This window comes from Pleurodeles waltl, chromosome 9 (genome assembly GCF_031143425.1).
Source record: "Pleurodeles waltl isolate 20211129_DDA chromosome 9, aPleWal1.hap1.20221129, whole genome shotgun sequence".
Classification (NCBI taxonomy): domain Eukaryota; kingdom Metazoa; phylum Chordata; class Amphibia; order Caudata; family Salamandridae; genus Pleurodeles; species Pleurodeles waltl.
Genome location: NC_090448.1, coordinates 897,411,128 through 897,429,498, shown reverse-complemented (window position 1 = coordinate 897,429,498; position 18,371 = coordinate 897,411,128). Strand labels below are relative to the sequence as shown.

At 44.3% G+C, this 18,371-nt stretch overlaps 1 protein-coding gene across 1 annotated transcript in view; it reads left to right on the top strand.

Moving 5' to 3' along the window:
• Nucleotides 1–3,016: 3,016 nt before the first annotated feature.
• The window catches only part of LOC138260098 (alpha-1-antitrypsin-like), an 86,247-nt gene continuing 70,892 nt past the window's right edge, over nt 3,017–18,371 (top strand). The window contains exons 1-2 of the mRNA XM_069208243.1: nt 3,017–3,093; nt 8,898–9,627. Of these exons, the coding sequence (XP_069064344.1) occupies nt 8,916–9,627 (712 nt within the window). The 5' untranslated portion in view covers nt 3,017–3,093; nt 8,898–8,915. The remainder of the gene's footprint in view (nt 3,094–8,897; nt 9,628–18,371) is intronic.

The window sequence follows — 18,371 nt, the reverse complement described above, 5'->3', positions numbered from 1 at the left end:
TCTGCCTGTTTGTGGATTCCCTGTCTGGGTCCGTTTGACAGTTGGGCTGGTTGCACCTCACACTAGACAGTGACACAGAAGGAGCTGGGGTGTAATCTGCATTTCCTGATGAGCCATCTGTGCTAGGAGGGAGGGGAGGAGTGGTCACTTACACCTGAAAGGGTTGTGCCTGTCCTCACACAATGCCGTCTCCGACCCCCTGGTGAGTGTCTGGGGCCTGGCCTGGGCAAGGCAGGATTTCACATTCAAAAGAGACTTTACTTTGAAGTAGGCATACTTCAAAGGACAAATTGGGTATAAGAAGGGCACCCAAAACCACAGACTTTGGAACACTTCTGGAAACAAGAGGAACCTCTGCCTGGAGAAGAGCTGAAGAGCTGAGGAGAAGTGCTGCCCTGCCTGTAACTGTGCTTTGTGGAGCTATCCTGCGCTTGCTGCTTCTGCCAGAGTAAGAGGGCAAAGACTGGACTTTGTGTGCCGTCCATCTTGTGAAGAAATCCCCAAGGGCTTGATTTAGAGCTTGCCTCCTGTTGTTTGAAGTCTCAGGGACAGCAAAGACTTCTCTCTGCTAGCACCTGGAGTCTCTGGCGAGACTCCTGATCTGACAAGTGGTGCCCTATACAGTTCCTTGGTCCCTGGAAGGAAAGCTGGTGGAAATCCAAGGAAACCGACTTCGGATGACTTCGGACCGATGCCACTGCTGAATCCAGAGACGCCTCCGGCAACCGACTCCGTGAACTTCGCTGGAATGCGATGACCTTCGCAGGCCCGAGTCCGCTGCAGCCCAGCTGAAGTCTGCGACTGCGTGGAAGTCGCAGCACCACGTCGTGACCGACGCCACTCGAAGTGCACGGATTCAACGTTTCGCACAGACGCCGCGATCCCCGACTTTGTGCATGGGCTTGTTTTCACTCTTCACCAAAGGTACTGTACTTGGGGGTCTATGCGACTCCGTGTCCGGCACCGCTGGTGTTGGCTTGTTGGGAACGACTTCGTCACAACGCCGTATTAACACCTCATCGAAGCAATTTGTGTTCCTAGGTGCTATTTTTGAGTTTAATCTTTAAAAAATCATAACTTGACTTGTGTATGTCGGATGTTTGTCGTTTTGGTCTTGTTTTGATTAGATAAATATTTCATATTCTTCTAAACTGGTGTTGTGTCATTTTGTAGTGTTTTCATTGAGTTACTGTGTGTGTTGGTACAAATACTTTACACCTAGCACTCTGAAGTTAAGCCTACTGCTCTGCCAAGCTACCAAGGGGGTAAGCAGGGGTTAGCTGAGGGTGATTCTCATTTACCCTGACTAGAGTGAGGGTCCTTGCTTGAACGGGGGGTACCCTGACTGTCAACCATAGACCCCATTTCTAACAGGTGGCATCCTATATGTTGTTCAACTAGACTATTCCGTACTCCTTCTGTTCATGGTGACAGGCGCTACTGAATTAACCAACACCTGACCTACTTTTAAACTCCACTATTGTTAAATAAGCCATTTTCCCACATGTAGATGAAAACACGTGTACATTTAGCATAGTGCAGAGCACACTGTGTGTGGGAAAGCCTGTATAGATGACTGGACTTTCCTGAGGAGTCCAATGTGCATCACTGGCAATGTTTGCCTACGGATCTGACAGTTTACTCTCTATCTCTTCGAGTCCTTTGCCCCTACCATTTCATGACCTCTAATGAGGTGTGTTTACATGGCCAGGTCAGTGCTGCCTAACGACCTTAGCGACTGATTTTTTTTATTACTAAACTTTCAGAGTTCCCCTTTTAATGATTGATAAAAAACAGTCTTTATTCAGTCACCAAAAGATGTCAGACAATTCGCCTATCTTTCTACATAATAATGGTTTGTTGCCATTCTGTGTGAATGGAAACCAGCCTTCAAATAAGCGTAATGAGATATTCATAATTTCTTCCGTCATTATCATGTGTCCGATTTGGTCCTCTTGGCAAGGGCCGATGCTTTTCAAGCACCAGATTTTGATGGCATTGCATTGTTCGATGCATTTTATTTAAAAGGTGAAGTTTGTTTTTTTGCACAGAATCACCCTCTTTTGAACATTTCGGGTGGGACTGGACTTAAATTAATATTTATTTGTCAAAGCATGGGTTCATCACATTATTTCTTAGTGCTAGGTGAAAAAGTGGTAAACTATATATTTAATGTACTTATTTTGAAAGAAAAACGTTTCGACTTCTTTCATGAAACAACTCAATGAGCACATTGAAGTTGGAGGGATAGTTTGTTCCAAAGTGAAGGTTCTTGCACTGAGAAACCATTTACAAGGGAGAGTTGTCTACATTTAGAACTAGAAAAGGAGGTAAAGTAAGGAGAAACGTAACGTCCTGCAGGGAAGGCACAGTGAAGTATGTCTCTGAATGAATAACGGAGTACGATCAAACCATATTTGAATGGTACATGGTATTTTTAAGACAATATGTACCGTTACAAGACGTCAATGTAGCACCAGTAGAGCTGTTGATTTCCCACATACTACCACAAACATTTGAACACATATTAAAATCACGACTAAAGAGTCTGGGTATTCGGTAACCCTGGCAGGCACGCACAGTTTGGCAAACTTCCCCTTTAGATATTAAACACTGCCAAGATGAGCCGAGCTTGTCATCCATTGTAGTGTAACAATAACTGCTGCTGCTAGTTTTCGTCGATCTTCACTAAGGGAGGGGATAGGTGTTCTCAACTTCTTTAAATTGAAGGTACGTGATGACACTAAAGATTAACTCTTTGCACCCATGTTGAGCCCAGAGTAAAATTGAATACCCAGGTTGCACACTGTATTTTATGGAGTGGGTAAACTATCTGTCACACTCAGCTAACAAGATTCCACTCTTAAGTCAAGTTAGCCATTATCTACCATAACCTGAGTTGCGTTTCTATTAATGTGTAGGATAAGATGTTTCCACACTATTTACTCTGTCAGTAAACAACACGTCATCTGGTGGTTAATGTTCACCGAGACATACCGTTTTCTGAAAGATGTGCGTTTTTCCAGGTATAAAGCACACCTGCTGAGATGAGCCTAGGCCTGGTGAAGTCTAGCGGACCTTTCGAAACTTACCGTAAGCGTCAATTACTTTTCTATTTACACTTTTTCTATGCCCCTATTTGTTTATATAAACTGTCTTTTGTAATTTGGGTGCGGGGGTGTGGTTACATTTCATCGTATAGTATTAAATTCGTAAATGATGTAGATGGTGGTTGAAAAACGAGTCCTATCTGCACACGTCATTGCATTTCACTGGGTGGCAACAACAGCTGCATCGCAGTCGAGTTAATATGCTTTCCAATGCAGACACATGGTATTTTTAAGAGGTGTTATCTTTTGTGTATTGTTCTGCAGCAGGCCTGTGGAAAGAATGACTGTTGTAGAGAAATGGGATTGTGCATGTCATGCTCACATTATGCTGCTACCCTCTATGTATGAGAGATGCAGAGGCTTCTGCTCCTGCCAAGATCCCTGGCCTGCCACAAGAACTCAGTTTGTACACAAAGGCCCAGATATCTGAGAGGATGCTGACCCATATCTACAAGGCCACACAAAGCCATTTTGTATGGCTTTACATTGCTTTTTAGATGTTTAGTAAGGCAACGCAGCATTGGCTTACTTTACGTTGGGGAGGCGTTTCCACGGGTGTTGGGTGGGTGTCTCCACGCAACACACAGGGATTTTGACACATTCCCAGATTTACAAGGTTTTGTAAACCTGGGAATGGGTCAAAACCTTACGCCACTCCAGGGGTGGCGTAGAAGTGACACAACGGGGAGAAATAACATTATTTCTCACTGTTCTTTTCTCTTTCAAGGTTTGCTGCATTTCGCAGCACACACAGAAAGAGGAAAACTCCCCTTGGGATTATTTTTGTGCAGGAAGGTGCTTCTTCCTGCACAAAAACAATCATCCCCACAATGCAGGCACCCTTGCACCATGGTGCAAGGGTGCCTGCGTTGGCGCACAGCAGCAATTTGTGTGCCAGAGCAGGGGAAAAGGACAGCAATGAGCCGTATCTCGTAGATACAGCACATCCCCACCCTTTTGTTTTGTCTCAGGGCTGCGCAGCAAGAAGGCTTGCAGCGCTGCCCTGCGCCAAAACATTGTAAATCTGTTGTATGTGAAATGTGCAGTGCCAGAACAAACTGCAACGTTTTCCCTCCATGGCCTCAATACGAGGTATTAGGTGCTGGTATACTAAAGGGATGGAATCTCTGATTCTGGCTGGGAGCTCCAATATTAAATCCAAGGATTACAAATTATTACACCTGAATGGGGACTAACAAATTGTCCTGGGAATACTTGGACGCGCATCATACACTATTTCCACTTGTGTAGAGCATGTAGTAAAGGCTATTCTGAAGGCTGTGGTAGAGGGGATAGGAGAACAGAACTGGTGAGGGAAGAGTTGGGGGATCACTTGTTGCTCCCCCATGCTGCATCCTGAGTGAGAATGGGAGGGAGGTGCAGCAACTTTTCTCAGTGCTTGTGAAAGTTCTGGCTCTGGATCTGGTGTTTCTGGGCCCCTAATTCTGTTGTTCAGAGTCTACGGACCTAATGTTCCCAAACCCCGAGACACTAGAAAGCGTGGAATGCCTAGAGCTGTGTGCCCCCAGGATTACTGCTTCACGAGTCTAAAATGAGGGCCTTAGACGAGCAAGGATTGTAAAACATATTTACTAAATCTGGCACTTACTAATATCCAGCTTAGGATCATGTGGGTATTTGCTTGTAAACATTTATGCCTAAACAGGGCTTTGTTGCATCCACACATAAACTGTGTAGTTATTGGTGGTTTTTATGGATGCACTACCTAAGGACATTCCTACAGTCGAGTAAATTCCATCAAATTAAACCATGGACAACATCACATTAGACATAATATTATCTATGACAGTAACCCATAGTAGCAGCTTCAGATATCTGTGTGAGCAAATTGTATTTCTAATTTACCCAGACATTTTTCGTGGGCAACAGGCATGCTATAGATAGATATTACGGCCCATATTTATACTTTTTGACGCTAAACTGCGCTAACGCAGTTTAGCGTAAAAAAGTTTAGCGCCGGCTAACGCCATTCTGAAGCGCCATGCGGGCGCCGTATTTATTGAATGGCGTTAGCCGGCGCTAGCAGACCAGCGCTGCCTGGTGTGCGTGGAAAAAAAACACGTTCACCAGGCAGCGCCGGCGTTGGGGAAAATGGCGTTAGGGCGTCTTAAAATGGTGCAAGTCAGGTTGACGCAAAAAAATCGCCTCCACCCGATTTGCGCCATTTTTAACGACGCCCAGACGCCATTTACATGACTCCTGTCTTAGTAAAGACAGGAGTCATGCCCCCTTGCCCAATGGCCATGCCCAGGGGACTTATGTCCCCAGGGCATGGTCATTGGGCATTGAGGCATGTAGGGGGGCACAAATCAGGCCCCCCTATGCCAAAAAAAAATATTAAAAATATAAAAATTTATACTTACCTGAACTTACCTGAATGTCCCTGGGATGGGTCCCTCCATCCTTGGGTGTCCTCCTGGGGTGGGCAAGGGTGGCAGGGGGGGTCCCTGGGGGCATGGGAGGGCAGCTGTGGGCTCATTTTGAGCCCACAGGTCCCTTAACGCCTGCCCTGACCCAGGTGTTAAAAAGAGGCGCAAATGCGGGGTTTTTTGCCCCGCCCACTCCCGGGCGTGATTTTTGCCCGGGAGTATAAATACGACGCATTTGTGTCGCAGTCATTTTTTTGGACGGGAACGCCTACCTTGCATCTCATTAACGCAAGGAAGGCGTTCACGCAAAAAAATGACGCTCTTTCCTCATACTTTGGCGCTAGACGCGTCTAACGCCAAAGTATAAATATGGCGTTAGTTTTGCGCCGAATTTGCGTCGAAAAAAACGACGCAAATTTGGCGCAAACGGAGTATAAATATGCCCCTACATTTCCTAGTCGAAATTTGTTTCTCCTTATTAAATTGCTTCATGAAAGCCTGTGTATTCTGCTTCCGTGGCTTAGAAACGCTTGCATATTGATTTTCCTTGCATATTTATGATATTAATATGTTGCATTTTTTCTCAATTACTATTGATACAAAAGATTTGTATGGGTACCAGAGAAATGTGCACTCAGAGACATTTGTCAGGTTTCTGACACTACATTAATTGGTATTGCCCGACTGATAAGCAACATGGGGCTTTGTGAAAGAGTTTGTTGGGCCGGATACTATACTAAAAAGGGATAAGTGTCATATGCTATAGAAAACTTGTAATATGGAGAATTGGGCATCTGCCAGGTTTGTGATGGTGTATCCTATCCTGCAAATCTCCAAATAAGGCCTTAAGTAACATGGAGCAATGCATTACCAAGAACTGGCAAAATTGCTACAATACACTGTGTCATGGAATGAACATTGTTATGTCTTTCTGTTCCAGGCCTATATGCAAAGCTATCAGTGTTTACGAAGACAGGAACTATTATCTGCAAATGAAAAAAATCCGGGTTTAACAATTACTGGCAGCTCCAAAATTTGTCAGATGTGATGTCGAATAGAAAAAAAATGCACTACGACACAAAGTGTAGCAAACATATTTATAAATAAAATAAAATGTTGCCTTTTTGAGATTTGTAGAAAATGTAAAGCCTGGGACCTGCAGAGCTGCTTGTAGCTTGGAAGTTTTAGTAGACTCACAGCTATTTTACGATGGATCGCTGGTTATGAAGTCACTCTTTACAAGTGGGATGGAATTCCTGATTCCTCTGGCAGCTCCAAATTCTGCGCCAATCGGGGATTCAAACTCATTCGACAAAAGTACATCTCAGAATTTTCCCTTTACAGACTCTGTAGCAGCAAACTTCAGTTGTCATGTGAAGTGTGAATCAGTCACAATGTCTGAAATCACATGCAGGAATCAAGGGCGGGAAACACAGATGCCTTCAGTAATACCCCACTTGTAACGGGTCGCTTATGCTTCAGTCCAGAATGCAACATTATTCACGTTCTTTGAATGATTGATTCCCATGGTGTTGGAAATCAGTATTCCAGAGTCACCTATAACGAAGGCCTAAGTGGCAGCTAATAAATAATTGTATTGTATGAACTAAAATAAAATCTATGCTTGACCAGTTGTGAGCATGTGCAAAATCTTTACACTTACAAACTGCATTCGCTTTTCTTCCACCTGAGGTGCAACTACACAGGGACTGAGTTTCACTTAAATGAACAAAATTATGGCTTTGTTAACGAGAAGGAATTCACAAAAGGCAACCTAGTGATCAGAAGCCCTTGAAATAACATAGTTCCATAGTAGCGTTATATTGTATAGAAGCAAAGGGGAATGCGTTGTTCCAGGAGTGAGTAGCCTGGAAATTTTGTGAGCACTGAGAGACAGTGAAGTTCATTACTGCTCACAAACACCTCTCCGACCACTTTACTCCTTGCCATTGGTCAGCCATTTAATCTTGTCAAAGGCAGAAGTACATTTCTTCCCCAGGTGTAGCCGTGTGGGCCACTTAATGGGAGGACCCTTCGTGAGCTAGTTCTAACATTTTAGGTACAGATGCATATGTATGGGCCCCCACAGTTGGCCAGATCCTTTGTCGTACAGGATGGAGGGGCAAGTACTCTGGAAAAGACCTGTAGGCAAAATACTAAACGAGAAATATGACATCAAACAAAGGACACTGTAAGTTCCTACCGTAAGACATTCAGGGATCGGAAATAATGCAAAAGTCCAGGAAAGCAAACGTCATCCATTTTGGGTTGTCCTACATGCACAGGGAACCCAACATCTATTATTTTATACACACAACCAAGCATGGCCCCAGGCTCCACGCTCATCATCTATGAATTATACTGCCATCACTACCGGTGTCACCAGACCATATAAAGAGGACTAAAGCTGCTCTTTAAAAAGAGAGATGCACTACGGTTGCCGTAGCAACCTCAGATCCGCACCCTGGGGTATCAACCCACATTACCGGAAGGCTCTAGTGATATGGGATGAACTCTTTTTAAACCGATGCATAATCTAACATTCCGTTTACATTTGTGCATCTTTCATGAAAACATTTTTCTAAACAATCTCAAAATCTTTATATTACAGCAAATACCTGTAAACTCCTGCCAAAGAATAGGGGTAAAGGATTTAAGTTACTGTATATCCTTTAACATATTACTACCCGTAAATACCAACAGGTTCTAGGCTGACTGAGGGACAGTCAGTAATATCGACCATAACTTACCATGTCTGATCAATGGCGCTCCACTGGGGAAGCCATCTAATAACCAAATAATTCACAACTACACGATCATGAAGGATATTTAATGGATTTCCTTATCTCAGAACTCGCAAATACATTTCAAAATCTCAAATTCTGTGAGTGTGAACATACCAGTCTTCTTTCTCAAAAATAAAATTGTCTGCCCTTATGAACATTGCTCACATATACAAACCAAATACCACACATCAAGCCCAACTTGGCCTCAATGATTATTGTCTACCATATTCAGTATAAATTAGAGATTTGGGTCTACAATTAAGCATTTTCCCAAATTAATCACATCTTCCATAAGACTACTTTCTATGAGTGAAATCATGATTTGAAATTTATGGTTCGAGCATTCAAATCTCTACATCTTTTGACCTCATTCATCCCTGTAGTATTTTCCCTTTTTGCAGGACACTCCCAAATAATTTTCTAAAAGCACACTTGATTGATGACTAGGAATGTGTTTAGAAGCTAGGCAACCTCAAGTAAATGCCACCCAGTACAGAAGCAATGATGGAAACAAAAGCTATACTCCTAGCTGAAGTAATTTATTGTCTAATTAATTGTTTGTTGGACATTTTCATGGTTCTAGGAGTCCTAACTTTTTCCTGTTTTCACAGATATTCTTTCAAAAGGACATGAGGTCTTCACTATATCTCAGTTTATTTGTCACTCTGTTTTATGGATTAGTCCTCTGTGATCATCATGAAGGCCACAAAGCCCGTGGGGGGCATGGAAATGCAAGCAAACATAGGCACACTGACCACCACCATCATCATCACAATCACCATCATGATGATAAAGGCCATGACCGCAAACACCATGGAAGTGAAAATATGACCTGCCACAAAATTTCACAGCCCATTTCAGATTTTTCCTTCCAGATCTTCAATCAATCTCTTGGGGTAGGAGAATCCCGTAATATATTCTTCTCCCCTATAAGTATTGCAACTGCTCTGGCAATGTTGTCTGTAGGGGCAAAACATGACACTCTGAGTCACATTCTACATGGTCTGAACTTCAACCTTTCAAGTATTTCAATCGAAGATATCCACGAGAGCTTCCATCACCTTATTCAGATGCTAAATGAAGCTGATAGCGAGCTGCAGCTGAGCATGGGAAATGCCCTCTTTATCAAGGAGGAATTGAAACTTGTGCCCAAATTTCTAGATGACGTCAAAAGCCAATATCATTCAGAAGCATTTTCAACAAATTTTAAAAATGAAGAAGAAGCAAAAAAACAGATAAATGATTATGTGGCAAAGCACACAAATGGAAAAATTGTTGACTTCTTGAAGAGTATTGACCAACAAACTGCAATGGTTCTAGTTAACTACATTTTCTTCAGAGGTAAGACTGATTGTGATACTGTACTGGTGAACCTACACTTAATTGCTAATATTAATTTCCAGATTTTTTTGTTATAAAGTCTTCAATTAAGGTTACTGTTACATTTCTTCTAAGACAGGTTTGCATATATTCCGTTTGTTTGAATCTCTCATCTCAAGTAAGGACTTGTTTACATATTTGCAGTTCTAGAAACAATGTGTGAAAGGTTGCAGAAATGAAATGAAATGTTGTGTAATAAACTGTCCACATCCAGATATTGCATTTCGTACTGCAGTACTATCAAGATGCACTTCAGCTTGCTACTAATATATGCTTTTTAAAATAATTTCTTTTAGAAATTGGGTTTCTGAAAGGCAGAGGTTGACACACTGTCTGAGCAGGAACCACAATCCTAGTCAGTGTAAATCACAAACATACCCTAAATTTACCTGTGCTCAACACCTGGCAGCTTAACACAGAGCAGTCAGGCTTAATTTAAGAGGCAATGTGTAAAGTATATTTGCAACACTTCAAACAGTAAAACAGTTAAAACACCACGCAAAAAGATACCTTGTCTGCTTAGAAAAATACAGCTTAATTTATTGAACAAAACAAGACCACAATGACAGACAATCCAATAAGCAGAACTTGAGATATGAAGTTTTAAAGAATAAACCGAATTGTAGTGTGTAAAAGCATAATGCACCATTCAGGGCTAACTGGATGTTCTGAACCTGGACAATTCTGAAAAGTCATTCCGACCTCGATGGAGCTCAGATCGTATACGGGGACCAGCCTTGGCCTGCTGCCAAGCACCCTGTTTGTGTCAATGTCGAGAGAGATTTGAGGAGCAACGGAGGTGATGCTTCTCCGTTGATCCTTTGGATGTAGACAATGTGTTGACTCTGAGCCATGGGGGCAGTGCACCATTGGCAATGCAATGCACCTTGTCCAACCAGCACCATGGCATCGATGCGTTGATTGTTGACTGGAACAGAACTTTATACCCACTTCCAAGGGCCCAGTACCGGATAGGCACCCTTTGGCAGGAAAGACTCAAAATTGGCAGAGTCAAAGTGCTGTAGGAGATGATTTGGAAGTCTTTTATGTCCCTGAGACTTCAGAAAACAGGAGGCAAGCCAGCAGTCTCTTGGAGTCACTCTGGTTATGGGCTCAAGTGATATGTGTCCATTCCTTCTCACCAGGCAAGGGAGGCAGCAGTCCACTGGTCAGCACAGAAAGGAAGAAGTTCATCCAGAGCAGCAGTCGGCAGAGTGCCAGCCCTTATAGCAGCACAGTGGTCCTTCTTTCTAGCAGACCACTCACAAGTCAAGAAGTGTACTGAGTTGGTAAGGTCAATTGAAGTCCAGTCCATATACCCAGTGGTGCCTTTGACGTGGGAGAGACTTCAAAGAAGAGTTTTGAAGTGCACAAAGTTCTTCCCTTCCTGCTCTGGTTCCAGACCGACTATAGAGGGTATAAGAAGTCCTTTTGTGGGGACAGAACACAGCCTATTCAGATGTAAGTGTGAGCCTACGTCTAGCTCCTCCCTCCCATCCTGTCCACAATGGTCCAGTGGGATGTGGATGGCCCATCAGTCACACCTAAGCTCCCTTTCTGTGTGGCTGTCTGGAGGGAATGCACAAAGCCCAACTGTCACCCACCCTAGACATGTATTTGAGACAGGCTGAGGGCACACAAGGCTAAGATGCCAAGTGGCATTTTCAAAATTGTAACCATAAATCTGACTTTACCATTAAATACGATTTATCTATATTCCATAGGTACTAAACTTGATACAGCTATCCCTTCGCAAAAAGGAATTACAGCTTATTAAATTTAATACTGAATTTCCAATGTCATCCTATCAGAGGGGTAGGCCTCACAGTAGTAAAGAAATGAATTTAAGAGTTATTCACTACCAGAAGATGTAAAACTTTGAAGTATATGTCCTGCCTTTTAATTACATAGCACTCTGCCCTATTGGCTACAATGGGCCTAGCTTAGGGGTGACTTTTACATAATACAAGGGGAGTTTAAGGCTTGGCAAGGGGTTTTAAATGCCAAGCAAACATGGCAGTGCAACACCGCCTTCAGGCTGCAAAGGCAGGCTTGGAACATGTTTTAAGGTGCTACCTAAGTGGGTGGCACAAGCAGTGCTACAGGCCCACTAGTAGCATTTTATTTACAGGCTTCGGGCACATGTGGTGCCCTTTACTAGGGATATGTAAGTAAATTAAATTTGCTAAATGTGCTAGATAGGTATATACCAAACAAACCATGTTTTCTGGAGAGAGCACAACCAGTTTAGCAGTGGATGTCAGTTGTAAAGTGCACATAGTCCCAAGGTCAACTAAAACAAATTCAGCAAAACTGGAGGTAAGCAGGCAAAACTTTTCGGGGAAGACAATCCTAAGGCTGACAGGCCTAACAAATATCCCCACTAGCTAAAAGCATGGAGAACTACCCATTCTCCCGGGATTTCTGATCACTAAGGCGGAAGAGCCTAGAGAGAACATCAGCATTGGTGTTGTCTGTCCCAGGTCTGTGTTACCTGAAGGGAAATAGACCACCTCAACAATTTTTGATTCTCACCCATCACTTGCATTAGCCATCTGAGGGGCCTGTGGTCTGGTTGAATCCAGAAATGAGTCCCAAACAGGTATGGTCTCAACTTATTCAGTGTCCGGACCACAGTAAAGGCTTCTCTTTCAATAGCACTCCACCTCTGTTCCCTGGGAAGTAACCTCCTAGAAAAGAATGCTACAGGTTTGTCTAGTCCCTCATCATTAAACTGTGAAAGTACTGATCCCATGGAAAGCACTGCCCCTGTGTAATGCTCTGAAGCATCAGTTTGAACAATAAACTCCCTGAAAAAGTCAGGGGCCTTGAGCACAGGGGCTGTGCACATGACCTGTTTTAAGGAGTCAAATGCTTTCTGTAATGCCTTAGTCCAAATCACATTTCTGGGCAGCTTCTTAGAAGTCAGCTCAGTCAAGGGGGCAAAAATGGTGCCATATCCTTTGCAAACCCCCTGTAATATTCTGTGAGGTCCAGGAAGGCTCTCACCTTAGACTGAGTTTTGGAGGTCTCCCAGGCCATAATAGTCTCTATCTTGGCATGGTTGCGGCTGCACCGTACCCCGCCCACCAGGTGTCCCAAGTACATCGCAGACCCCTGCACTCACTGGCCTTGATAGCCAGGCCTGTACTTCACAGAGTCTCAAGTACTTCCTGCAAGTGAAACAGGGGGTCATTCCAGCCGGAACTGAAGACAGCCATGTTGTTGGAAATGGCCTCTCTGCCGGGTCACCCCCAAAATTTTTGCCTTCCTCCTCTCCTTTTTCTGACCTCATTTTAGCTGGCTTTAGGACTCTGGAAACTTTACCACTGCTAACCAGTGCTAAAGTGCATGTGCTCTCTCCCTAACAACATGGTAACATTGGCTCACACCCAATTGGCATAATTGAGTTACTAGTAAGTCCCTAGTAAAGTGCACTACGCTTGGCCAGAGCCTGTAAATTGAATGCTACTAGTTGGTCTGCAGCACTGGTTGTGCCACTCACAAAAATAGCCCCTTAACCATGTCTCAGGCCTGCCATTGCAAGGTCTGTGTGTGCAGTTTCACTGCCACTTCGACTTGGCATTCAAAAGTATTTGGGAAGCCTTAAACTCCCCTTTTTCTACATATAAGTCACCTCTATGGTAGGTCCTAAGTAACCCATAGGGTAGGGTGTTATAGAGGAAAAAGGCGGGACACGTACATGTGTGTTTTATATGTCCTGGTAGTGGAAAACTCCTAAATTAGTTTTCCACTGCTGTGAGGCCTGCTCCTTTTATAAGACAGCATTAGGACTACCCTCAGATACTGTTTGAGTGGTTGATTCTGTTCAGAAAGGGGTAACCAGGTCATATTTAGTATGGCCAGGATGGTAATAGAACATCTTGCTTATTGATGAGGTTGGATTTTATATTACTGTTTTAGAAATGCCACTTTTAGAAAGTGAGCATTTCTCTGCACTCAAAATCCGTCTGTACCTTACAGCCTGTCTCCAATCAATGTGACACTTATATTTCAAAGGCTAGTGGCCTGCCCTCACACAATGGACTGGCAAACTCCCTACTGGGACCCTGGCAGACAGATCTGTACTGAAAGGGGACATTGTGCACTTCAGAACCACTCTTTGAAGTCTCCCCCATGTCAATGGCATTTTTGGGTATATAAACTGGGTCCCTGACCCCACGAACTCAGACACTTCTGGACCTGAACCTGCAACATGTCAAGAGGAACTGCCTGGCTGCCCAAATGACTCATCTGGACTGCTTTGCAGAGAAAGACTGCTGCCCTGCTGTTGTCCCACTGCCTTGCTGCCCTCTGACTTTGCTGAGAAGTTCTCTCCAAGGGCTTGGATTGAGCTTGCCTCCTGTTTTCTGAAGTCTCAGGGTCAAAAAGACTTTGGGGCATATTTATAATTTTTGAAGCAAAACTGCACTAACGCAAAACACAGGTGCCCCCGCAAAAACAGGTCCATTTCCTGTTGCTGGCACTAGGCCAACCCACACAAGTGAGGTACCATTTTCATCAGACGATGTGGGGGAATGCTGGGTAGAAGGAAGTTTGTGGCTCCCCTCAGATTCCAGAACTTTGCAGCAACGAAATGTGAAGAAAAAGTGTTTTTGTTGCCAAATTTTGAGGTTTGCTAAGGATTCTGGGTAAGAGAACCTGGTGAGAGTGCAACAAGTTACCCCATCCTAGGTTCCCCTGGGTGTCTAGTTTTTAGAAATGTCCAGGTTTGCTAGTTTTTCGATGAGCTAGAGGCCAAAATCCACAGCTAGGCACTGCAAAAAACAGGTCTGCTTTCTTTGGGAAAATGCGATGTGTCCATGCTGTGTTTTGGGGCATTTCCTGTCGCGGGCAATAGGCCTACCCACACAAGTGAGGTACATTTTTTATCGGGAGACTTGGTGGAATGCTGGATGAAAGGAAATTTGTGGCTCCTCTCAGATTCCAGAACTTTTTATCACCGAAATGTGAGGGAAACTTTTTTTTTTTGGCATATGTTGAAGTTTGAAAAGGATTCTGGATAACAGAACCTGATGAGAGCCTGACAAGGCACCCCATCCATGATTCCTCTAGGTGCCTATTTTAAAAAAATGCACAGGTTTGGTAGGTTTCCTGTTGGAAAATGGATTATTGGTAAGGGCAGGAAAGTACCTACACTTAGAAATAAGCCACTAACCTCCACTTAGGTTCACGTAGGTCTCAATAAATTAAACCTAGCTTAACCCTTGGTAGCTTGGCAATGAGCGACAAGGCTTAACTTAGGAGACTAGTGTGTGAAAATCACAAAACAGTAAATAAGTAAAACACAAAATACAATACAAATCCAAAACCAATTAATAAAAATAGATTATATTTATAGCTTACAAATGACACCAACATGAATAAAATCGGATAAGGGGAACCAGAGATATGAATTTTTAAAGAATTAATGTTTTATAGCGCATGGAAACGAATTGCGTCAATCTGGTCATCTGGTCGCATCTCGATCGGGGCAAAGTCAAAGTTTAAGGCCACAGCGATGGAGCCCTGCTTGGCTACAGCAAGCGGGAGGCCTCAGTCATAAGTTTACCTTCGGACTTAGTCCTTTTCTTGAAGATTTTCTTCAGTGGGACCAAGTCGCCAGTCCAATCCGACCTCCTGGAGCCCTTCCTCAGATACACATCACGGGAGCCCTCGGTGAAGAATTCTAAATGAAAATCCTTCGACCGGGGTGAACCTGAATCTTGATCCGACGTCCCTGGAGCCCTCTACGGCTACACTGCCTGGGTGGTCCTGGTCAACTTTCTACGTTCGGACTTAGTCCTTTTTCGGATATTACAACCCCCAAATGACACTTGGCGCCAACTCCAAATTGGCCACAGGACAGTGGTCAGCTGGTCTGTTTCTTCAGGAGTTGGTGCAGGGGTCTCTGGTTAGCAATTTTTCACCTGTAGAAAACAGGGAGTTCCTCCTCGAAACTGTTGAAACCAGACAAAGTCCTTCTTTTTGTGTAGCCCAAGTGTGCAGCCCATGCAGTCCTCCAGAGTGCAGTGACCAGGTACAGGTCAGGGGTCCAGCAGGGCAGTCCTTCTTCTCCTGTTGTTCTTCCTTGTAGTGATGTGGTAGGGATCTGAGGTATGGGTGAAGCTCTGCCAGTTTTATCCATGCACCTGGGTGAAAAACAAGGGGGCCCTGGTTCTCCAATCAGATGCAGGGTCCTTCCCCATGTGATGACCGCTTCCTGTGAAGTGTGGCAAAAAATCAATGCCAGGAGGCAACATTCTTCAAAATCCATAGTGGCCGAAACAGATTTTTGGAGGTTACATCTGACTGAGCCTACCCACCGGTGTGGCTAAAAATCATAAACACACCCATCTCCTGCTCTCTCCTAATCTAATCAAGGGGGCAACTAACTGTCTAGGGTTGCATGATGTGAGGGAGGTGCTGGACTACTCCAAATGTCCTTCCCTGCCTTTGAAGACTAGTTTGACATCCCTTTTCCCTTCCTGCTTCTCCATCTGCTGATGGGAGTTCTCCTCCCCCAGGCACATCTCTATGTGTTCAGCCCGGGCCACTTCACACCTCATCAAGGCAGGCTGGCCAGGCTGTCAGAGGCTGGCCAATCAGAGAAGTGCACTACAGGGCTGAAGTTGGCAACTTTTTAGGTGAAGTTTGAAACTCTTTACCTGAACTAGTTATATTAAATCTAACTAATGTATGTTGTGGGATTTATTCTAACAACTAATCAAACCAAACTTGAGGTATCTTACACTTTAGGGAACTTTGTTAATTAAATTAAAGTCTCCCCATTTTAGCCTATGGAGGCCATTCACTACAGTGAGGGAAAAACAAATTTGCGAAAACAAATTTGCAAATTTGCGGTTGCTGACGTGGAAATGATGTTGCTGAAGAAAAGTGTCTCTTGCAGATACTTTGTTGCAGTTAAAGCATTTCTTGGAGCAGGCTGCGGTTGATCTGAGGTCAGAAGAGTCTGAAGTTGTTGCAGATGATTCCTTAATGAAACTTGCAAACAGAATCTGAAGACAACCCACAGTAGAGACCCTAAATAGCCCTGAGAGGGGGATTGGCTACCTTATCAGGTATGGACCTATCAGGAGGGGTCTCTGACGTCACCTGCTGGCACTGGCCACTCGGAGCCCTCCAGAGTGCCCCCACACCTTGCAAAGCAAGATGGCTGAAGTCTGAGACACACTTAAGGAGCTCTGGGCACCAAGCCTGGGGTGGTGATGGACATGGGAGTGGTCACTCCCCTTTCCTTTGTCCAGTTTCCCACCAGAGCAGGGGAGAAGGCGTCCCTGAACTGGTGTAGACTGGTTTATGCAAGGAGGGCAACATCTGTGCTCTTCAAAGCATTTCAAGAGGCTGGGAGAGGCTACCCCTCCCCAGCCTGTAACACCTATTTCCAAAGGGAGAGGGTGTAACACCCTGCTCTCAGAGGACATGCTTTGTTCTGCCTTCCTGGGACTAGCTGCCCAGACCCCATGAGTGCAGAACCCTGTCTGTGAGGTGGCAGCAGCTGCAGCTGCAGTGCAGGCCTTAGAGAGCTGGTTTGGCAGTACTGGGGGTTCATGGTGGAGCCCCCAGGATGCATGGACTTGGCTCCCCAATACCAGATTTGGAATGAGGGGACAAGTCCATGATCTTAGGCATGTTATATGGCCAAATTCTGAGTTACCATTGTGAAGCTACGTATAGGTATTGGCCTATATTTAGTGCACGCTTATAATGGTGTCCTGCACTCACAAAGTTCGGGGGAGGTGGCCCTGAACTATATGGGGGCACCTTTGCTAGTGCAAGGGTGGCCTCACACTTAGTAACTTTGCACCTAACCTTCAGCAAGTGAAGGTTAGACATATAGGTGACTTATAAGTTACTTAAGTGCAGTGAAAATGGCTGTGAAATAGTGTGTGCAATATTTCACGCAGGCTGCGGTGGCAGTCCTATGTATGGGTTTGTCTGAGCTACCTATGGGAAGCAAAAGAAATGCTGCAGCCCATATGGATCTCCTGGAACCCCATTGCCCTGGGTACCTAGGTCCCATATACTAGGGACTTATAAGGGGGGGCCCAGTGTGCCAATTGAAATTGGTAAATGGAGTCACTGGCCCACAGTGACAAATTTAAAAGCAAAGAGAGCATAAGCACTGAGGTTCTGATTAGCAGAGCCGCAGTGACACAGTTAGGCACCACACAGGTATACATATTAGGCCACAAACTATGAGCACTGGGGTCCTGGCTAGCAGGATCTCAGTGAGACAGGCAAAACACACTGACATATAGGTTTTTATCTATGAGCACTGGGGTCCTGGCTAGCAGGATCCCAGTGACTCAGTAAAAACACACTGACACACACTCACAAACAGGCCAAACGTGGGGGTAACCATGCTAGAAAGAGGCTACTTTCTCACACCCTGGCTTGAAGTGACTTGACCATCACAGCCTTCCTAAGGTTGTTAGCATCAGGTAATCCCCAATTTCTGCACAACACCCAAAGCTCAGTTTCATTAAGTGTGGGTAGGCTAGCCAGATCGAGCTCAATGGTCTCCCTTGAGTTTTCTGTCACTTTGGGCTTTGGCACCAATTGATCAGAACAATTTAGAAAAATCAAAAATGACATAATTAAAAAAATTAGTCCAAATTTGAAAAAAACGTTTGCTCTATGTCAATTTAGAAGATATTTTTGCTTCTGGCACTTAAAACTGT